The sequence below is a fragment of the Triturus cristatus genome, chromosome 2_2 (genome assembly GCF_964204655.1).
Source record: "Triturus cristatus chromosome 2_2, aTriCri1.1, whole genome shotgun sequence".
In the NCBI taxonomy this organism is placed as follows: Eukaryota; Metazoa; Chordata; class Amphibia; order Caudata; family Salamandridae; genus Triturus; species Triturus cristatus.
Window position 1 is genome coordinate 1,097,216,057 of NC_140582.1, and position 23,840 is coordinate 1,097,239,896.

Sequence of the window (23,840 nt, forward strand, 5' to 3'; positions counted from 1 at the left end):
AATCCTTCAAAGTGCTCACTGCAGAGCCCTATTGGGTCGGGGTTAGAATAAACAAAAAACACAGAGAAAGGGGAGCATATAAAGAACAAACCTGTTTCTCAGCACACCATACCATACATTTATTCCAACGGGCGGCCTATTCTATCTTGGTGGAGGGACGCCAAGCTGCTAAGATAACATCACAGACTTCGGGCACAAAGTTGAAAGCTGGAAATAGTCGCTGCTCAATCTCCATGCATGAAGGTGGAGGATTGACAGGATCGGTGGAGAATCCTTCCCTGTTGCTGTGACAGAAGATCCTCCGGAAGTGGCAGCCTGATCAGAGTAACAACAGACAAGCTCAACAGCTTGCGATGCCAATCTCTCCAAGCAGAGGCTGGAGCCATAAGAATAACTTGGGCCCAGCCATTCCTGATTTTCTTGAGAACTCTGGGAAGGGGTGAAATGGGATGAGAGGCATACAGGAGGCCTGAGCGCCACTAGAGATGAAAAGTGCCTTTGAGCGAGAGTTGGAAACTACAACATGTATAACTGTTGACATTGCACGTTTTCTGTGAACAAATCTAACCAGGGCTTTCCCCACTGCTGAAAAAAACCTTGAACCACCTACAGATGGAGATGCAATTCGTGATCCACTAGGCATTTTCGGGTGAGTTCTTCCGCCCTGGTGTTCAGAGAGCTCACAAGGAGTTGAACCACCAGGGATATGCCTAGATGTTACATTCATGCCCAGAGATCCTGTGCCTCTTGATAAAGGGTCCAAGATCAGACCCCACCCTATTTGCAGAACCAAATGGCAGTGTTTTTTTCCGTAAATACCTGCACCAGCCTTGCCTTGGTGGAGGGCTAGTCGGATCACTCAGCGCTCCAACAGGTTGATGTGGAGTTCGGATTCCGCCAGAGACTAGAGTCCTCTGATCTCCACCTCTCACAGATGGCTGTCCCATCCCAGTAGTGACGCATCTGTCACTACAGCCACCTCCAGTTAGGGAAGGGAGAAGGGGTCTGCCACCAACTCATTCATGGTTTGTTAACCATCACTGCAAATCCTTTGCAGTGCACTCCCAGATCTGGACCATGCCGAAGATATTCCCCATATACTGGGCCCACTGGAACTTAAGTTCCCACCGCAGAGCATGCATATGCCAGCAGACATGTTTTACAAGCAGGATGCAGGAGGCCTGGAATCCCAGCAGCTTCAGTCAGTCCCACCGAAACCCAGGATAGAGGCTAAAACGTCAGTATCATAGCCTGAATATCCTTGACTTGCCATTTGGGAAGAGAAGCCCAAAACTGCAGTGTCCAGAACAGCCCTGATGAAAGAGAGAATCTAAGAAGGGATCAGGTGTGACTTTGGCACATTTATAGTGAACCCCAGCGAGTGCGGAGGGCACCGGCTGCTCAGGAGCGTCGACAGCTGGGCTGGCGCAGGATGAGATGGCTCGATCAGTGCTGGTCTGGATCCATCTGTGGATCCAAGGGACCCGACTGGTGTTGAGGGCAAACCCACTGGCAGAAGATGAGTAGAGGACCTTCCTGAATCTGCGGGCCCAAAGGCGAGCCAGTGGGGACGAGTCCCCCAAATATGAGGTGCATGGCCTCAGCAAGTGCAGGAGGTCCGTCGCAGTCTGGAAGTGAGAGACGACTGCCTGGGACGAATCCGCCTTTAACAGCCAGTAGTCGAGATAGAAAAAGATTTGTACCCCTGATCTCCGCAGATGTGCTACAACCACCACCTTCACCTTGGTGAACTGAGTCGCACTGGTAAGGTCAAAGGGGAGCATAGTGAACTGAAAGTGCTTGTGACCTACAGTGAACCACAGGCAATTGTCTGTGGGCAAGCAGGATGGGAATGTGGAAGTATACATCCTGCAAGTCCACCAATGCCGTCCAGTCTCCTGGGTCCAGGGCAGACAGGACATGAGCGAGCGTGAACATTTTGAATTTCTCCTTTTTCAAGAAGAAACTGAAAGGGCGCAGGTCTAGGATAGGATAGGATGAATACCTCCATTCTTCCTGGGCACCAGAAAGTAGCGAGAATAGCAACCACAACCTACTTCTGCTGCCAGCACTCGCTCTATGGCTTCTTTGGCTAAGAGAACTGCCACCTCCTGGCGGAGAAAAGAAAGTTGGACCTCAGTCAGCCTGTCGCAAGTGGGTGGCATGGGTGTCACGAAGTTGAGGAAGCAGCCACTTAGGGCACCCCGGAGAACCCAGTGATCAGATGCTATTGACCTACAGTGGTGCAGGTGATGGCATATTCTGCCTCCCACTAGGTGCCCATGATAGTCGGAGGGCAAACTAAAGAGGCTTGGAGGCTGTGGGTGCCGGAAGAGTGGTGGAATGGCCGGACCACGAGGTCTGTGGGTACCGCGTCCTTGTCCATGCAAGGGCTGGGAAGCTTGTGTAGGCATTTCTGTGGCCATGAAAGAAGCGAAAGCGGACTGGGGTAGGCAAGGGGGGCCATGGAAAGTCCCAAGGACGTGGCCTTAGCTCTGCCATCCTTGAAGCTCTCCATCGCTGAGTCTGTCTAGTCTCTGAAGTGACGGGAGCCATCAAAGGGCATGTCCATAAGCGAAGGCTGGACATCTCCTGAAGAACAAGTTACTCACTTTTCTGTAATGCCTTATCTGGGAGAGACAGGATCTAGTCGCAGATTCCTTACCTTAGAATTCTCCCCAGGCGCCAGACTGGATCCGGACATTTTTCACAGCAGTACCTCCGTGCATTAGTAAAGAGTGTCGAGCAACTCTATAGCGACGTCAACACTGGATGTGACGTGGACGGAGTCCATATAAGCCCTCCCATGATGCCCTGACGTTAGTTTCTTCTGTGACTACCTTCTGCACTAAAAAGCGGAGCCACGCATAGAAACGGCCTACAGAAACAGTATGCCAGAAAGAGACATCTTTGTGTCAAATATGTCAAGATAGGGATCTTGTAGGTAACAAAACCAGCAGTTTGCAGAGCATGGAGGATGGGTGGGCCGGTAAGAGATCTGCAGCTAGATCCGGTCTCTACTAGATAACGCATTAAAGAAGGTAAGTAACTTGTTCTAAATAAATAAACAAATAAATAAGACACTTCCTTCAATGTCCACTTCTGTCTGTACTGCACAGTTTCATATAAAGTGAACCAGACCCTTCAACACAACAAAACGATTTACACTGGAATACATGTTACAATATAATCGCAGTGAAAAAAGCAACAGGACAGTAAAATTAAAAGGCGATTTTGCTGCAAGAGTAGGGCTTTGACCTCTCGAAGTTAACTTGGGAGATGGGAGCTTTTCCAGAGAAGGCTTCCTTCAGGGTTCTAGATTTTTATTTGTGGCAGAATTAACTGCCCAGGAAATTTAACTAAGTTTAACAGGTTATGCGTCAGTGGTTCAAAAACCCAACTTGTGCACTAGGTGAAACTTAAATAGTCGGCAAACTATAGCATAATGTAAATTTGCATAGCATAGAACATAAAATGAATTGTCTCTTGGCGCACAACTTAAATGTGGTTACTATTGACCTGAAGGAAGACTTAATTTGCCCAGTTATAGGACTGCATCCTACTCACTCAGGAATTGTTTCATGGAGGAGAATAGGTTGGGCGACACATACGTGAATTTAAATCTGAATGTGCTGCTTGAAAGATGGAGGTGAGATGCGCAGGAGGTGAGCGCCAAATGTGCATTTGGACAAGCAAAAGGGATGGGTATCTTTTGGCACCTTACAGCCTCCGTCGTTAAACTCCCACACACCCGTAATATAAGTGCTGTAGACTCAGGAGCACACGAAGAAGAAAATTAAATTAGAAAAAAACAGTCTTAAACCAGAGGCCATGCAACTACCTGGTGAAGTAGAAAATAAAAAGGCACTTTAAATTTAAAAAAAGTTTTATTTAGACTTGAAAGAAGTCACAAATATATAATGCACTTGATGATTTCTTCGTAAAAAGTGCTGTACACCACCAACCCAAAAGGATTGATTCTGCATCATTATAAATAAAAATGAACATATTTACAGGTCAATTAGGCATTGGTTACATTTCTTAAGCTTAATGTAGAGTAACCGTAATCATCGTATCGTTTTTAGGTACAAAGCTACAAGATCATGTAAGATCAAGTAAGACACTTATGAGTTATTATACATTTAAGTTCCTTCCTTCCACCCTTGAAATGTTTTTATTGTGTGCTTCGTATTTTTTTTAATCACTGAAATAAGAACTTTTTCCTTACTAAAGCTTCAATTAATTTATACATTTGAAACCCTCATCGCAAAATATAACATTCCCTACAACTTTCTAAAGTTAGGAAAACCACAGTATGCCCAATTATTTTTACTAGCTAAATAGGCTCTTTGATTTTAATGACACAATTCATCATCATAAATGTTTGAAAATAGTGCATGATTTTGCAGTGACCGTCACAAACAAAAACTGAAATTGTGTTCATCAAAACCTTGTCCGAAGAGAACCCGTCTTCACTTCTAACAGCTCTAAAATAGCACTGAACTCACCTCTGACGTGTACTAGATACAAAAATATTATACACCTATTTACATTTATATCTGTGATTCTTTGTAATTATTAACACTCTGCAACAGCCCAACAGGTCAGTGCTATTCACAGAGCACAAACAATGAACAAAATATGAAGCAACATGTAAACAACTTAACAGAGAACGGAAAACAAAATGCACCATGATGTAATTATCCGAAATTGGGCATACATAAAAAAAAAAAAAAAAAAATTGCACACATTCTCCATCTTTGATTTTGTGGACTCCCTTTTTTTCAAGTTCTTCTGTTGAATCAAGTAAGATGTGCAGCTAAAGTTGGGTTATCGACATGTCAAGCAGAAAGACACTTTTCATGGACTTGAGCTGTGATGTCATTTACAGCGCGGGCTGGCAGGCCTCCTGGACGCAGGGCCAATGTTCTGGTAAGAGTCACAGAAGCTTGAGTCTGGTGACGTCACAGTATACATGGTCAAGGAGTGTGTATATGCGCTTCACTGTAAAGGAGAAAATTAAGCCTGGAAAACACTGCCAGTGAAATGTGATGCCAGCGCACTGCGAAAGGAGCCCGATAGAGGTTTGAAAACTGTGTTGGCAAACAAATATTCCCAAACTCATTCATTCATATGGTGGTAGCCCTGCTTCTTAAGTCAATCACCTGCTGAGGCCCCTTTGTTAGTTAATAGGCTACTCAAGTTTTTTTTATATAGATTCGTGATAGGTTTTGTTTGTAAGTGTTCTGAATGATGGCAGATAAGGGAAATCTGACAGGGGAGATAAAATGATTTGCTGCGGATTTCACCAATCTGGATAAAGTGTGAAGCAACAACAAGAACTAAGGACTGGCTCCACAACTTTTACTCTAGGCCATAACTACTACCATCCTACAAAGATGGGATTCCTGCAGGAAGCAAAGAATAAATTAGATATTAATTTGTCTAGATTTTCTGAAACATCTACCTTTTGGTTGGGGTAGTTTAAATGCATGATCAGTCAGTTACGAGTGACTATGGGTCTCCTGTAGAATAGAGTTAACTGCAGCTTCTTTGGGTGAGCATGCATGCTAAATGTGCCACACAAGTCAGACTCGGCCTCCTATTATCTGTGACTTGACAGGCAGAGTTAGGCAGACAGTCGATAGGGACACCCCTTGGAGTCCTTGCTTTCATTTGTCAGACTCATGCAGTTTCTACTGGTTAGCTAGCTGACCCAATTGAAGAGTAACAGATTACAAAGGTCTGTATAGATGAACAGTCTCTGGTAACATGGACTGCTAAGGTAAACTTGTAACATGGCGTCAGATGCACAAAGCCCTTTTGTGCTAAAACACCTGGTGTTTCACTTGGGTTGCAGTCGGAAAGGGGTTTTGTACGACAGCCCTTATACGAGAGGGCAAGCACTGCGGATTCCTAGAAAGGGCTTTGGGGCCCGTTACAAATCTATCTGCAATTTGGAAGGGAAAGCATCAATTGTCCACCTCTGCAGTCACAATCCACTGATCAGATACCGACCCTTGAGCAGGGGCAGCCAGTGATTCGCAAACAAGGGGAGCTGTCCCAAACTGCGCATCCATGGTTAGCGAATGGGAACAGAGAACTTAGTCAACTGCTTTATATGCTGCCACATCAAGCGCACCCAGTACATAAGCAGTTCAAAGCAGGGGCATTACCACCCATAGATTCAGTGTGTGAGCAGGAGATAAGTCTTTACGGTAAGTACACAAAAACCCAGTTAAGGCTGTATCTATGTTTCATTCTCAGCTGAAGGGGCAGGTGAATTTCAGTTCCATGGACACTGACCGCTGGGGGCACTTGTCACCAACCCCCCTTCACAGGCTATATCACTTAATAGAATATAGAAAAAGTTCCTGGTAAAGATCTCATTGGGCACGGTTCACAGCGCGCCGGGCGCGCAGGGCTATGCAAGACAGAAGCGAGAGGCGGACGTCCCTCGGCCTCAGTTGCTGGGCTGCCTCGCGTGCTTGTTGCCAGAGGAGCTCAGAGTCCGGGAGCGCTGCCTCAGGACCTGCTTCCCCGGCAGCTCGAGGTCCTCGAACAGGGGGCTGTCGATGATGTCTGTGGCCTCGGGCCTCTCGCTGGGAGTCGCAGAGAGCATGTGCTTCACCATGTTGTGCTACAAAGAAAGAAGCATGCATTATTCGGGGAATTCACGGCTTAGAAACCCCTAGCAAAGACCCTGTAAGACCCTGTCTGCTCACTCACTGCGACAATCCTCTCTGGATTCAAAAGCCATGGCCCACTGCGACTCACTGAGTGTGGGAAACAAACTCTTGTGAGCCTACCACCCTCTGCTCAACCCAGCAGCACCAGCTACTTAACACACAACTGCAAGTGGGAAATCAATGCATGCACGATGCACAGGCAATAGATTACTGAACCAGAAACCACGCCCAGCCCGGACTCACTGTGCTCAAAGCACCAACACAAACTTCAGCAACACAAGAGATGTGGAGGATTCAAAGAGCCTTTATGGAATGGTTTAAGAAAGCACCTTGTATCTGGCTTCTAGCGTTTAGCAAAATATGTAAGAGCTAAAATGCAAAGCTTTGCACAGAGTCGAGAAGACACAAGTAGGCAGATGCAGCAGTGAGACGGACAACTCCACATTCAAGTATTGGCGCTCGTCGGCTGCTGCAGAAAAATTCCCCTCTTCTCCACCGAGGTCCTACAAGGAGGCGTCTACCTGCATCTTTAGATCCAATTTGTTACACATTTCGGGGCATCTGGGCGTAGCAATATCATCTTGATTGCTTGGCATCCATAGATTGATTCGCCCATTTATCCACTGGATTTTCTGATATTATGGCCCTGCCATTCTGTCTCACATTGTGTGTGTTCTGTCCATTAACAAGAGGTCAAACTAGTGCAAAAGAATGGGGACGACTGTGCAGAATCGTAAAGCTTTCTCACACATCAGCTGGTTTGTATAGTATTTTAAAAGCATCGTACGTTCCGCAGCTGCCATCTAGTGGTCACTTTTAAAACCACTCTACAGCTATCAAAATAAAACAATGAAAAAGGTACTGTATTGCAAAGATACGTTATTTTTGTAATTAGTTTATTCTAGCCTATCACACACTCTCTAAACTAACGTCTGCATTATTTATACATTACATAATCCATTCATCGACGAACAAATAATTTCCTTAAATGTTTAAAATGCAACTCCTACTAAACATACTGTTAATGCTGCGATTAGGACTCTTTAAAAAATGGAACGATAAGATATATATGCACCTATATCTATATCTATATATGTTATGGTAATAGTATTTCTAAAGCGCAGCGGTTACCCGTGGGTGTCCTGGCGCTAATGATTTATCCTGAAGGCAAGAGCACGGAGGAAATGAGGTCTATTCAGCAAAGAGCCAGGTCTTTAAGCCCTTCCTAAAGGCTAGAGGATCCGAGGCATTTCGTAGGTGGAACGGAAGGGCATTCCAGGCAAAGCTTCTGCCACCCCACAGAGCTTTTTTTGTGTGTGGCACTGAGACCAACTTGGACCCCAGTGAACGAAGTGTCCTTTTCGGTGTGTACCACTGGAACATCTGTTTTAAAAAGTCTGGGCCTGTACCTTGAAGGGCTTTGAAAACCACACAGAGTGATTTAAAACGCACTCGACTTCTTACAGGGAGCCAATGCAATTTCTTGGAGATGGGAGAGAACTTGGGTGTGCCCGTGAGGAGTCTAGCAGCTGCATTTTGTAGCAGCTGGAGCTTGTTCATAAATCTCTGCTGGATATTCAAGTACAGGCCATTGCAATAATCCAGCCTAGAGAATATCAACGCTGGGACCCCCGTTTGTCGGCTGCCCGAGGGCAGTTCTTTCCTGACTGTTCTGAGCACATGGGCTGCTGTTGATGCCACTGCGTTTACTTGCTCCCCAAAGGTAAGTCGCTCATCAACTATTGCTCCCAAATGTTTTACCTTCTTAGAAGGTTTCGGGAGAGAGCCCATCGAGTCAGGCCACCAGCTCGGTGTCCAGAAGTTGGTGTCCTTTCCAAACAGTAAAACCTCTGTTTTGCCTGAGTTAAGCTTTGAACAGTTCTCTGTCATCCATCTTCCAACTGCTTCCATACAAGCTTGGAAGCGTTTATCCGTATCCAATTCCCGGTCAGGTAGCAGAGACACCACAATTTGAGTGTCATCCATACGAGGTGCGACCAAACACAAATGCTCTGATAATGGGGGCCAAAGATGACACGTACACATTAAAAAGGGTCGGACTCAGGGAGGACCCCTGTGGGACCCCACAGGGCAATGACAGAGGTCTGGACTGGTATTCACCCAGAGCAACAGTCTATCCTCTGTTAGATAGAAAGGATCTTCACAGATCCCAAGCTTTGGATTGGATCCCACATTCCTTTAAACGGTCCATCAAGATGTCATGATGGACCGTGTCAAAGGCCGCGGATAAGTCCAATAGGATCAGGGCCGCCCTACCACCCTGATCCACGGCCTCTCTGATCTTCTCCGTGGCTTTAATGAGGACAGACTTGGTACTGTGTCTCGCTCTGAAGAGATATATATATATATATATATATATATATATATATATATATATATATATATATATATATATATATATATATATTTCTACCACACTAATGTGGTTTCAAGCACAATTCATGGGATAATACCACTGCCCTCTATCTTCTACCAGTTTCTCTATAAAGTCCAGTACATCTTCCATAGTAAAATCTTGTATTTGGCTAGATTTTATATTAAGGAAAAGGGTTTTCCTCAGTTTGGTAACACTCAAAATTGGAGTTCCACCTTCCTTGGCTTCAAGCTGAAGTGCTTCTTACCCTCCATGCTAAAAAACATACACAGCCCTTGCTTGCTGGAGCTATCTGCCAATGGCCACAAGCTCACATATGCTCCCACAAAGGGATATGTAGTAATCCCAAACAAATGAAACATTTTAAGGCCTTATTTCGAGGTTGGCAGATGGATACACCATCGAATTGTGACAGATAGGACGTCCGCCTTATCACAAGTGCAAGCCATTGTCCTTTCTTCCTAGTCCTCGTAACTACTGACTGTGATGGGGTATGGAAATGGCGAAAAGAAGAAGGATTTAAGAGATGGACAGCCCTTTTGACTGACACCCTGTGATGGTTTTTCAGTTGTTCCTTCATATGACTATATTTAAAGTCGTGCTAGCAGCTGACCTATGACCATAGCAGCCATTGTCTCTTTAGGTTCTCAAGGTCAACACTAGCAGCAAGTCGTGAGCCAGTAAGTGTTTCCAAGTTCAAGAGAGAACATTTAGATTATTGTTTCTTGTTTTGGTTTTCGCCACTTAGATATAACCAAGGAAGTGGAAAACAGTGTCCCAAAAGCATAAAAAAGAAAAAAAAAAGTTTCTGCAATATTCAGTTGAGCCTGTCCATGAGAACACTGGCAAAACTGCAACAACTACAAGGTGATGGATGGAATGCTTGAATTAATCTTAGCCACTGGCAATCGATATGGGCCGCATTCCAGTCCATGATGTTTCGCCCACCATGCCACTCTAGACAAAGGCCCGCCTGGCCCCCTTCAACAGTGGGATCTTTCGACTGCGCTGTTACAAGGAAGTCATGATGGATGATTACAAGCTTAATCCGCAGATGCGCTGGTGAGGTAACAAATCTTTGTCATGTTGAGTGCTTCTTTAGATGAGGGCATCCCTGGCGGCTTAAAGGTAAATGTATCCACTACTCTGCTACTGACATTGGAAAAAACAAAGGGGGGCGCCCTGATGATCTACATAAAGGAGGTAAGCAAGTTTGGAACGTGTTGTCCGGTATAAGGGAGGCTTAGTGACTTTTTTTCATCACTGAAGTTGCTCTTCTTTAAGCTAGCAACAGTAGCTTTCTAGGAAGCTAGCAACCCTTCTTCGCTCGGTCCCTTTCCTAAGCTGCCACCCATAAGGGGGTTTGATGCGTCAACTACTTATTTCTCCCGTCCGTGCATGTGCTTCGCTGTCATAAGCAGATCAGGCACTCGCATGCTCGGTTGTATCCACAAGTTTCGCTTGCAGTCGATACAGAGCACATTTTCAGGAGCTGAATCGGTGGCAATTACCCCCAAAAGGCACATCTGGGGCAGCACCCTTCAGGAACTATTGAGGGTGATAAAGTTTAATCAAACCTCTACATACACTACTTTTACTTCTCATCAGTAGTCTATGCTTTTACGTGTCGTGAAAACGGGCTGAACTCTTAACCACCAACGCGCAATAAAAAGAATTTCAAAGATACTCTGAGCAAGAAAAGGAGATTAACAGTAGGAACAATTTCTTCCGTTCGGTAAAGCTAAGATTTGTCTTTAGTCGAGTTGGCTATTTTTTTCGTTTGCCACTTGCTGCAGAACAATTCCATAAATATTCTTCTCTATTCTTTTAAAGCTCAGTTGTCATTTTAGAACATTCTTCTCTAGCATTTTAAAGCTCAGTTCTCCTTAACAATCCTCAAACTGCTTTTACTTCCTCCTCAAGTTGCCCAAAGTATTGGTACATCGAACAGCTTTTGGTGTACTGTAGATTACGAGAGGATGCTGATGAAGTGTTAACATTCTGAATTTTACACTTTGTTTGAGAAGCAAAACTCTAGTTTCAGTTCTACGCTCCTTGATTGTTTGCTATTAAAGGAATATTGCAATGACACATGCTTCTGTACTGATTCATTCAAGCTACAAAACAACAGGTTCACCAATGAAACCAACTTATTAAACACCTTAAAACTCAACATTTTAGAAAACAAAATTCTTTTTCAAATATTTATTTCTTAAAACTGCACAGAGGACGTAGAAATTAGGAACAATGCAAAATGGCTTCTTCTCTCCCTTACATCACAAAATGGAAATAAAATGAGCACAAGAAACTGGTGGCAACTGGCAGTGTTTCAAGCAATTATCTGGTTAAAAGTAATTGCCATGTTCCCAGCTTTAAGAGATGGAAAGCGACCTTCACTAAATGGGCGGGTGGTGAGGGCGCGCTCAGGCTACAGTTAGCGCTGCGGGGGACCGATGAAAAGGCGCTGGACATGGCGCGTGCATGGGAGGCGCTAGTGGTTGAGCTCCAAGGATGGGGAACGGATGTGGTTGAGGACGATGAAACACTGGAGCAACTTGCAGAGGCGCAGTCAGAGAGGTACTTGGTAGAACACACGAGCTGGCGAGAGTGCTTCACTTCTCCTTATTGTGCTGAGCCTGACCATGGGGAGGGGGAGTGGCCCGCAACCAATCACACGGTAACTTAAAAAGAGGAGAATTATCCTTGTACCTTGTATTATGGCACACTGACATGGGGGAGGAGGGAGGGTGTATATGCATATGAGAGTGCTGATGGTCAACGAATATCTGGATAGTAGTGGATTGGATGATATTATGCATTGGTTCCTAGAAACTGGATATGACCATTGGTACGACGACACTCCACGATGGTAATTGTAACTGTGTGATGCAATAAAAATTGTTTTTGCAAAAAAAAAAAAAAAAGTAATTGCCATGTTATTTTTTTATATAAATCTTGAGAGCCTGAAACAACACCCTTTAAGTGGTCAAAGAAAATCTTGAACAGCAGCATAAGGATTGCAAGGAATGCTGCATATTCTATTTAAGAGAAAGCATAGCAATGACTCGTGATATCCAACAATTATCAACACTTTAATCCAAACAGGAAAGAATTAAAAATTCCCAATACATGAGAGCATTTGCAAAACAACATATTGCTAACTGAGCTTTAACAGTGTTTTCTTTTAGAAAGCCTGCAGACTGGTTTCTAATTTTTCAGCAGTTAGACTGCTAAGAAATCCTAGTAATATTTTTGTTAGAGCACCCGTTGTTTAATAGTGGTTACCTCTTGAGCATACTGTTGAGTGAAGAATGGTGGTGGAAATTTCAAATTCCTCACATCAGTTAATATCTGAAATAGAAATAACACACTTGTTAATGCAAAGCATCAACAGAAAACAGCAATGCTGAAAGACAATTCAAGGCTGTATCTTGAGCTACACAGAAGTGTACTGTAATGACTGAAGATGCAACAGAAAGCGCAAACACACCACAGCAACACTGTTGATCAAAAAGAACTGCACCAACATTTACTTTCACAGCATGTACTTGAAGATGGACATACACCCTGAATCCCACCCCACCAGCAAACATTCCTCACTTTGTTCACCCAACTCATCCACTTTAGGTTTACAGTAAGAGCTGAACACATATACACGTAGTATTACAATATGATTTTGGAAACTGAAAGAGGTGAACACTACTGCATTTAGAGTGCTAAACTATATGTTCACAACAAACAACTTTCCAATTTAATATGGATTGCATGGCAAACCCATATACCCCAGAGCCACCAATATTGCTGAGCAATATACTATGCGAGTACTGTTGTTTACCATGGGTGTCGCACAGCCACCAATGCTACCACACTCCAGCTGGAAAACCAAGATACTCACGGTGAGTACAGAGCTTACTCCAGCAAATGGTAAGAGCTGGAAACACAGTACATAATACTCAATATCACTGTAAGGTGGCTGAAGTAGACAATTACCTTTATCAACAGTAAAGTTAGAAACAAAAGTTAAAATTATGATACAGCAAGAACCTCAGGAGGATTTTCTGGAGCTAAGATAGGATTCTCAATTTTTTTTAAATGTCTATACGCTAGAGTTTCTAACAACTTTGAGATAGATACCCAGTGTTATACGAGCTTTTGGTCATAGTGGAGACTATAGTTTGCAAAAGTAGTTCAGTCCACTAGATGGGCCAGACAACTGCATACAATGTAGCAAGCTGGCAACAGTAAATCTTGCCATCTCTTTCAATTGTCTTTGGATGTGGACAGTCCACTGGGCCGAAGAAACAAAGTCACCATTTTCAAGCAAAAACTACTTGGCTGAAGCACCCTTCACTCAAAAAAAAACCCCCCAAAAAACAAAAAAACGGATGTCCATATAAGAAAAGAACAAATGAACTACTTCAGCATGCCAAGACTCCCAGTGTAGTCCCTGGTGGGTAGCAGCGAGCTAGTAGTTAAAGACCCCTAAGGACAGAGTTTTCTTGAGGACCTAACTGAAGTCACAGATTTTAAAAGGGTACAAATGTAGTATTGAGCCAACGCTCACTTGGCGCTCCTATTTTATCGCCCCGTATCTCAGAAAAGACTGTTTGTGGTCAAGGCTCTTCACCGGCATGGGTAGACATTGGACGAGAAGGCTTCCTCAGTCTAAAGCAGAGACTGTGCACATAAAAGGGCTCTTAATCCAGGATTCAAGTTACACATTTCCTTTTGTAGCAGAATTTGCACACTTACTCTGACTCGCTCCATCTGTGTGCTGAACGGATACAAAAGTTCAAACAGAATCAGCCCCAAGGAAAAGATATCCACTTTGTGGGAGTAACTCTGTCCATAAATCTAAAAGAAGAAAAGAAATCAAATTAATGAAGAGGGTACTTTTTAGAAGGGTCAGAAACACACAATCAGAAGATTTAGAGTGGACAGAAACCAAAGTGAAGCTATCAATTCATATCTCTGAGGCACCAATATTTTCACATTTAATATTTCAGGTTCGGCCGTTGAGGCTTGACACCTTTACATACACAACTTTACTTTCTTTGGCTGGTTTCATGACAAATGGAACAAAACCAACAATACAAAATAAATGAAAATGACAAAAAAAGGCTATCAGGAGGTGCCATGCAATTCAACAAACTGCTACCCCAAACATATACATACATGTATGCTAAGAACACCCTCTAATATTTCAAAACGTATCTTACCTCCCCAGGGTAGGCCTGGAAAACAAATTGTGAAGAATGACTTTTACATGGATAAGCAGCCTGGACACATAGAGAGACTGTGTTGTTTATGAGGATATTTTTGGTCGCACCCACAAAGACGCATAATACAGTTTATATCCCACAAATGAAAATCTTTGGATAGTTAAAATGACACACTATAAAAATAAATTATTGTAAAAACAGAAAATCATTCTCCGAATTTTTTTCCACAAGCATACTTAGAACTATTTATCTGCGGACCAGGGCAATCGGACTGGTTAATTAATTAATTTTATAATTTACAAGTTGAAACCACCTGCGCTACATCTCTGCACTCTCCCATGCCCCAACAATGGTTTTAGACATTAAGCACTTTTATAACAGGCAGAATTCCACCATGTAAAAAGTGCTGTCCCACCATACAAAATGTACTACAGTTGTGCAAAGTTTACCTGTTCAGGACTCATATAAAGTTTTGTTCCCACTTGTCCAGTGTGTCGGGCATAAGCGGGCATTGGTGTAAGGACAGTCTCGTCATCTTCATCTTGGTCCATAGCAGTCACGAGACCAAAGTCCCCAACCTTTACAATATCATCTACTGTGAAAAATATATTGGAAGGCTGAAAAAAAAACAGATTCAATGAATTAGTGAGAAAGTACACGAAATGCATACGCTGATGCTAGATGCTGGGCACCTGGATTCCACAAAGTGATGGACTGGAAGGGGGTCAGTCAGGCAAGTGCATTTAGTGTAAACATAACAGGCGATCTGACCAAGAACCTAACACAAAATAACTCAAAATGACTGAATGTTGGTTCTGCACCATTTCTGTAGAGAGGGCAGCGGCAGGCGGGTTAAGGGTGCTGCGGGTGATGGAAGTTGGGGCAACAGGAAGGACTTGGCACAGGGACGATGAGTACAGGTATTTCAGTATTCCACGGCCAAACTATACGCAGAGTGATGTGCTGGTCATGACCTCACACTACATACGGATATACAAATATATCCACAGATTTCACAAGACATAGGAAGAAAGGCTGACCCAGTTTCACTTACAAGTAATAAATATCACAGGCTTCAGTATCGCTGTCAGCATCTAAGTGCCTGTTGGTTGCAGATTTATTTTTAATGGTGTTGCGTCAAAGGAAGCTATTTATTAAAAGTATTCAAGGAAGTAAGTCCACAAATTATATTTTGGTAAACACATATTTTAAGGATTTCCAGGAAATTGCATGAAAAATAAGGCCTCACTCACTGTCCAGGAACTGAAGCTTTTCAAAATTGCTTTCCACAGTAGGTCTTGTCCAGGGCGTATGGAGGGCACCCACAGTGCACAGCGTGGTTTGCAAAAGTCACCTCAGAGTCCCTACCGGCCGACCGGACCAACTCATATGTAAACTCACTGTCTCCTTTCAAGGCACAATGTCTACAAGCAATCCTCATGTTAGGATAGATGTCTTGCACCCATGGAATAAGATTAATATTGGTTATGCCATCGGAGTGTTCTAACAACTTGGTTGGCTTTTCATCAGACGCGATCTAAAATGCCTCGGCGCAAGCCTTCGATCACGGTCTCATCTGCTTTCGAGGCCTCAGTACCCAGGGCAGATACACTAGAAAGTTTTGTATGCGGCATAATCAATACTTGATCCAGGTTCATGGGAAGAGACAGACTGGCACTGCGATAGACGAAATGGCACTTAAATGACCATGCTGATGCATGTTCAGAACATCACTCCCAACTAAGGCATTAAAAAAACAGAGCCCCTTTCAGAAAAAAAAATCTCCAATAAGAAGGAGATTCCCCGAGTCGAACATTCAGCACAGACACTTTTTGGGGTGGTTGCAGGCATGCTTAACAGCGTAAAGTGTGCTACAGGACTCTTATGCCAGACTGGCTGCGTTCTGCAATGAAAAAGTTCAAGTACTCTATAAAAGCAGAATGCAGATCTACAGGACTCTCAGCCTCAGCGGACAAGAAAGGCACCGATCTGGGCATGATGGGAAGATCCATTTCAGAAAGCTTAGGGACCCAACTGTGTCCACACCAAGTTTGGTTTCAAGGTTGCAGCACTATAGTATAGCCCATACACTTCCTGTTCATGTGTCAACGAGCTGGGCAGGCTGGTGTCCCCAAAACATTACGGGGTCGATTACGCTGGCGGACGTACTGGAGTCCGTCCGACATCGTCGTAGGAAACGGGACTGGCCGCCATGCATGCGGTGGTCCTACACTACAAATTACAATGCAGCTGCCACCATGGCGGCCGCAAAATGCAGTATTAACATTGCGGCAGGTGCTGCTGAGTGCATCACCCGCCGCGATGTAAAAATGCATGTTGTGCATTTTACTGCACTACTTGGCAGGCACCACACGGTGCCTGCCACTTGCAGTGAAAAGTAGGGGGGTACCATGTGTTCCCCCAGTGCACAAACACCTCCCCCCAACGGGCCCCCGGAACCAATCTCCGTCAGCCTTTCCATGGCGGATTCGACACCTTGGAAATGTTGGCTGAAGCCAGCATCCTAATTTGGTGGACGGTGCCTGCTAGGGGCCGCCACCATTTTAGGGATGCAGACCGCTCCGCCAGGCAATCAGTACGATTGCCTGTGGCGGTTCCGTGGTGGACAGTCTTTGCGTCCGCAACAGTCGTAGTCTGGATCAGCCCGCCATCCTAATCTGGCGGGTGCTGAAACGTTGTTCGATGACGGACGGTTCGCCACCGCATAGCTGGCGGTGGTGGTCCTTCCGCCATCGTGATGACCCCCTATGTGTTCAAGGACACCAGCCTGGAAGACTGTCAGGAACCTTGGTATGCAATCCTTCCAAGGCGCACAGGAAACTAACAGACCACACACAGCATTAACAGGGTGAGAGCTTTTAAACAGGCCCAAGACTGATGCACCGATTTGAGGGGAATTTTAACCACATCACTGCATGGCAGCAATTTAACAGCAAGTCTGCCTCTATCAACAAAATAATTCTGGCAGTCTTAAACTACAAATACCTGCACAGCTAAGTGTGTATATATTCACAGAACCTACTTCACACCAGAAACTAAGATAAAGCACTCTCATCCTTTTAATCTTCAGTCACTATCTCTTTCACTTCTTCATCCAGGACCAAGCCTTTTCATCTTGCATCCATTTTTGGCCATGAGAAACCAACTTCTATGATGCACTGGAAGTTCAAACCCCCTGTGCTCCATTGATAACATATCTGAAGGTTGTGCCAGGTGCAATTATTCAATTGAGCTTTTTTGTTTCCTCATGTAATGCTGCTTTTCCTCATTTATTTAATTAATAAACATGAAACCTGTTCTCATTTGAATTAGAACTGCACAAATACAAATACTAAATACAATGAATGGGTGATAAATTAATACAAATGTTTTCTTCAGCAGCAAAAACACATTACTCTTCAACGAACGGTACTTGCACCACATGATTGCCAAGGAATGTGAAAAGAAACCCAAACAACCATTTGCAATGCAAAAGGTCTTGCATTTGCGAGAGTTTAAGATATTGGCATTGTAAATGACAATGCCTTGCGTTTTGAAAACCAACACATAAATAAAAGGCATTGTCATTTATAATGGCTATAGCTCAAACTCTCACAAATGCGAGACCACTTTAATGGTGGCCTCGCCCCTTTCTTTAGAGGCTGCTGGCCGTATTCAGCTTACAGGGAAGGCAGGTCTAAAGAAAGGGGCGCAGACGCCTTCAAATTAAAAGCATGGCATGGGACGCATTTACAAAAAAAACAAAAAAACTTATTTGTGGAAAAGGTTTTTTTTTTTGCACCATGTTGTGCTTTCAATTTAATGGTGGCCGCTCCCCTTTCTTTAGATCCGGCTCGCTGTAAGCTGAATACGGTGAGCAGCACCTAAAGGGGCGAGTATGGGGTGCTATCACCCAAAAAAAAAAAAAACAAAGGTTCCGGAGTACGGGCGCTATAGTTAAAGAGAACCGCTCGCAAATAAAATAAAGAAGCGCAGCAGCTATAGTTAAAGCGGACAGCCTGCATTATAATAAAAATATAAAAGCGGGCAGCGTGCTGCCTTTGTAGGAAAGATCCTTGTGGGTGAAATAGGGGAAATCATTAAAGAAAATAGTGCTCACAGACTGTAGGTAAAATAGACCGTGCAACAACACAAGTAAAAAGTACAGTCATTGAAGATTACAAATACAGACTAAGCGGTACTAAGGAGGGACTACTAAGCCTATTCATGAATCAAATGCAACGATTTCGAAAGTACAGAAACGGGAGCCAATTGAAAAGATGGATGGAAAATGGGCGGAGCTTCAAGTCCATACCTGAATACAGCATGCCTCACAGAGCAGCGCATGTGCTGCCCATGCTCAACCTAAAAATGACTGATAAAATTCAAGGATACATTGACAAAAGACAAATGTTGTACCTACTTAATCAGACTAATTTCCAACACTCACTGTACCAAGTAAAGCTAAGTTCACAACTCCCTAGTGGAAGACCGTCAGGTTACGATCACCTCAAAAAGAAAGTTACTGACTGATGAAACAAAACCTTCAGTTATGTCTCCAGTTTCTGGCTGTCAGCATAGATGCCAGGAATCAACACATGATCCATCTTAGGCTACTGCAGCAGTTTTCAAATATCTTAGATCCACTCATAAACATCATGCTCCCCCCATGCGTTGTCGCCCATCAGAGCCCTGAGCCTGTCCAAGACAGACACAAGAAGCATCATTTTATGATCTTTAGTAAAGACCACTAAAGACACTCAGTAACAAAATGGTTACGAGCAACAGAGAATGCCTAGGCCACCAGGCCTGCACTGAACAAATATTTTTGCATGCCTGAGCAATACTAGTATTAAGGTGCGCAAAAGGTCATCTGGGGGCACGAAGCCCGAGTACTTTGTTCAACAGGGCTAAGTCTGTGCTGTGGGCAGGAAAGAGACTGAAGGGCGGGGAGGAGGTTGGACATAGCAGGAACATAAACTCTTAAGCTTCACACATTTTGATAAGTGTTGGCCTCCTAGGATATAGACTACAACTAATCCTGCAAAAAGCAGAACTATGGGTTACCTGGGTGGGAAAGAGAAGGGAAAACTCACACATTTATTGAGGGAGGCGGTGGTGGGATTCTCAGCTGAGAAATACCTTTCCCAAGCAAAGGGAAAGATCCACTCCATTCCAATTAGTATTATGGAATGCCAATTCCACAAGTAATCCTCAAATACATTTAGTGGATTTCCATGAGTATGCTAGGAGATTTCTGTGAATCTCACCCAGCCACAAAAACAAATCGCACATGCACGAATTGTTGTCTTCCGTATTAAATACACAGATTCAAAACACCCCACTACACATTTGTAATTAAGCTGCCACTGGCACAAGTAGATCCAGTCATTTCAATCTTAATCTCTACCCTACATCAAGCATACAGCTATAAGTAGTATTATTTTCACTCTAAAAACGTCCCATTTGCTATCTTTTACATTCGATTCTGTACCCACAGTTCAGGGACCTTGACAAATATGTTTGCCACCAGATTAGTTATGCCATTCTGCCAACAGACTAGTTGAGCCATAAAACTCTTGCTGAACTCAACTAACTAATAAAGAAGAGAGGGTTATTTACACCACACAGGATTGCCAGCACTCTGTGCAACACCAAAGGATAGTCCTTAATTTAAATTGCGATTGTCTCGACATGACACAGAAACACGACTGCCACCTGGTTATACACATTGAAGCATGAATCACACTTATTTTTTAGGTGTGTCTGAGCGTTAACACTTAGTACAAATGTTGGCAACAGAATGTATTCAAAAGCAGTTAATGGATGAATGTATGCTTTCCAATAGAGAAACAGAACAACCTTAATAAAAACACACCTTGAGATCCCTGTGCATTAGTCCTTTGCTATGCAAAAATTCAACAGCTTCTGCAATCTGCAGGAAAATCTGCAGACTGTCCGTCCGCGGCCGATCCTCCAACGTACACCGTGAACCCATCCAGTCTTTAAGGTTCTCCTTCCGGCAGAGCTGCATCTGGATGTACAGGTAAACTTTGGGCGAGCTTACTTTCACTTTATCCCCAGTGTTTTTGGTCAGGTCCAGGCTTAGGGTTTTAGGCCTGGGAGGAGAAACTGAGATTCGGGGAGAGCTTTCGGATGTGGACCTTCGTTCAAGGGATTCACTAGAACATGTATCTTTTGCTGCCCAAAGATCACTTAAATGAGGATTAAAGACATGAACTCTGTTTTCATTGTTACAGGAGTTATCACAACCTGAGTCTTCAAATACTATGGAGGAAGAGGTCCTCTCCCGCAGCTTCCCACCCGAGACCAGGGGTGGGCAATGTTCATATGACTGTTCCATATCGTTTTCATGGACAGGACTGCCGCAGTCGCTACGGAAGCTGTCCTGAAGATGAAGCAATGGATCTGTAGACTGGTTTAAATCCAGGTTTTCAGTAGTGGACGATTCAATTGGGGAACTCGGCCCTTCCACTGATCCGGTCTGTAGAGCCGAGAAAGAGCCAAAGCTCTCTGATGAAGGAGTGATCACTTCCACGTGTTCTTTCAAAGAGTCGGTCCCATGATATTTGATGGAAAGAACATCAAAAGGAGTTGGAGAGCTGAGCGGCCAGTCCGTGCTACAAAATAAAATGAATATATTAAATTAGTGCCATTTTTTTATAACAATGTTTCCACAGCGGGTATCGCTTTAAGAGTATTTGCTAGATCTAACTTTCAACTTTTCTCAACCGTACAAGGTAAGCTACATCATCAGCTCACTGACAAAAATCTGTATTTTGGAGTATTTAGGATATAAATTAGAAAATGCAATGCCTAATTTACATCCCATTAGAAACTTTTTTTCAACACAGTTCAACCCACTGTGGACATTTCATATATGTAAATGTTAAACAAAAAATAGTTAAACACAAAATGTGTAGAATAGAATTTGAAGTCAAGTGTACCATGTTAAAATCAGACTCTGCTTAAATGAGTTTGTAAACACATTCATTTTCATACAAATCAAGCTGTAAACAGGATACATCAATAATAATTCAACATTTTCAAACAGGAAAGATAGAATAATTCTAAAGTAAAGCAGCCGAGGGGCATCTCCACAGCACATCAACACCTCAAATGCAACACAGATGATGTACCACATCCACTCAACTTCCCACACATGCATGTCTAAACCAGGTCTGTTCCACAGAAAACCTGCAAGCTAAAATGAAGGCCTCCCATCCACTTCTTTTTTATGCAGTTCACAAAGGTATGTGTTTTCTAAATTAGTTTAGCGAGTCCCAAGAATGGAAAGAATGAAAGATCATCTCACACGCTGCTTCAATACCACGCTTTGCACTTGGCTGTAAAAGGAGAGCAAACATATGAATTCTAGTGGTCCAAAGCTCTCACGTTTTACAGTTGCATGCGCGAGTAGGTTTTCCAGTGCAGGTTTTTTTCTCTGCATTGTCTTAGGGCTATTTATCCCATTATGAATTCAGGACTACAATTTCCAGCATGCAAAGAACAGACTGTGTGAGCTTCTTATTCAGGCCTGGGAAACTTGAAAGCTCTGCATGTGAGAAGGCCATTCACCAATACACACAGCTTGCCCCCCTCATCCCCTCCCCGCCTCAATAAAGGCATCTCTCTGCAGGCTGCATCTTTCACGTTTCAGTCCTGAGTGAAAAAATAGAATATGAAGAAAACCATTAATTTCGCTTAGGAAAGAGTAACAGCATTTAAAACAAGCATTGGCATAGCCAATAGGTCTTGCCTTTGGGACCTTATAAGTGCTTAGCCAGAGCTATTGGCTTTGCCAATGTCTTTGAACTATATGGTACAGCAGCGTGCAGCATGTTGAAGAGTTACGATAAAAAAAGGTCAAAAGTATTTTTGCTCTCATATATATATATATACCCATTACATGTAATGGGCCTAACCTGTGTCCCTCAGAACCTGGGTATAGTAGATGCGTTCTACGATTGGTCACACAATATACTTATACCAACATTTATATATTATGTGAACTTCTTATCATAAATATGGCTGCTACAGAAAGAGACTAAACACAAACACAATTATGTGATAGACTGAAGCCTGCAGAGACCGTATGAACGCTGGGACCTGAATCCGATCGGAGGCAATGGGCAGCAGATATAAACAGACGCAAAAGTCACACACAAATAAAGAGACTTGCGACACACAGTGGTATGAGACAGCAGACATGAGAAACACAGATCAGAAAAAAAGTGCTTGTACACCTCGTCAGGGGTAGTAAGCACTATATAAATACAATTTACATACATAAATCAGAAACAGCCCAGAACGAACAGAGGGATGGGAACACACAGCTGAGACTGGACAAGGCAGGTCAGCAGACCCGAAAGCAAACACATAAATGGGAGAGCCTTACTGGAGGATTATGGAGCTGAGACCCTGCGAGGCTTGCTAGTAAGGGAGTCCCACCAACCAAGGGCATGGGTGCGACCTGGGCGGACTTGGGGATGGGGCGGCAAACTTACCTACCCAACATAGACGTTTATCATCACCACCCACACGAGGCTGCTTCTTGTAAACCTTTCCGACCTTACACAGTAGCAGTAATTCTGAAATATTCTACCTAGATTACAAAGCAGCAAAGGATCGTACAGACGAGCAATCATCCAATGTACAGAGCACCTGCACACCTTGGCTCGAGCGCGGGCTCTTAGAGCCAAGTCTGAGCCTTTGGCCTGAATCTCAGTGTTAATTCATTGGCTCACCCACGTGTATCCTCTCTACTCGCTCTTTTAATTCAGTCACTGATGGCACAAGACACCTAAATGAATGAATGTCTTTGTTAGCGCGAGTGCTGAGCTGCCGGTGCAAGGAGGACGGCGTGAGAAACGCTTCTATCAGGCTGCTTTCCCTGTTAGCTGTGGACTTAAAGTCGACAGGCAACAGCGTGCTCCAGTGGCACTCTGACCAAGCAGAGCTATGGACTTTACAAAGACTTATGCTGAAGAAACTTGACAGTAAAACAATGTGAGAAGAAGATAATGCTCCGTTAGCCTCATGAAAATCAAACCATTTTAAGCAAGAGCTTAAAAACATATGACTGTTAGTGTTGCAAAGTCATCCAGTGCCCTGGGCACCCCCCAACTTTTTGCTGACTGATGCTGTGGTAACTGACTCTGACTGACTCTGGGCTCTGCCTAACCAGGCCCAGGGCCAGTGCTGAGCTCAAAGGAACACAATAGAATACAGTTAAAACACATACATACCCTAGGGTACACAATGGTATGGTGGGGTACCCCTGTGATTGGCATGACCTACCCTATAAGCCCCTAGTATATAATAGGGCAGAAGGACTGAAACTACCTAGACGTCCCTAGTACCCTTGGGCATGGCAGTTTAGAGGCCAGCAGCTCTTTTTGCACTTGCATGTGTGCACTGCTGAGGCCGGAGGTCAGTTTAAAAGCAGCACTGGGTGTCAGGACTGCTTTTAAAAAGTAAATTGAGCCCAAACTCGACTTTGGTGTTTGGGGT

General features: G+C 43.8%; 1 protein-coding gene across 2 annotated transcripts in view; it reads right to left on the minus strand.

Annotated features, from left to right (window-relative positions):
• Positions 1–3,868: 3,868 nt before the first annotated feature.
• The window catches only part of EIF2AK3 (eukaryotic translation initiation factor 2 alpha kinase 3), a 155,296-nt gene continuing 135,324 nt past the window's right edge, over positions 3,869–23,840 (minus strand). For both annotated transcript variants that reach the window (XM_085642650.1, XM_085642651.1), the window contains exons 13-17: positions 20,185–20,947; positions 14,756–14,923; positions 13,837–13,938; positions 12,370–12,435; positions 3,869–6,640 (exon numbers count right to left, since the gene is read on the minus strand). In XM_085642650.1, coding sequence (XP_085498776.1) covers positions 6,464–6,640; positions 12,370–12,435; positions 13,837–13,938; positions 14,756–14,923; positions 20,185–20,947 — 1,276 coding nt within the window. In that variant the 3' untranslated portion in view covers positions 3,869–6,463. The remainder of the gene's footprint in view (positions 6,641–12,369; positions 12,436–13,836; positions 13,939–14,755; positions 14,924–20,184; positions 20,948–23,840) is intronic.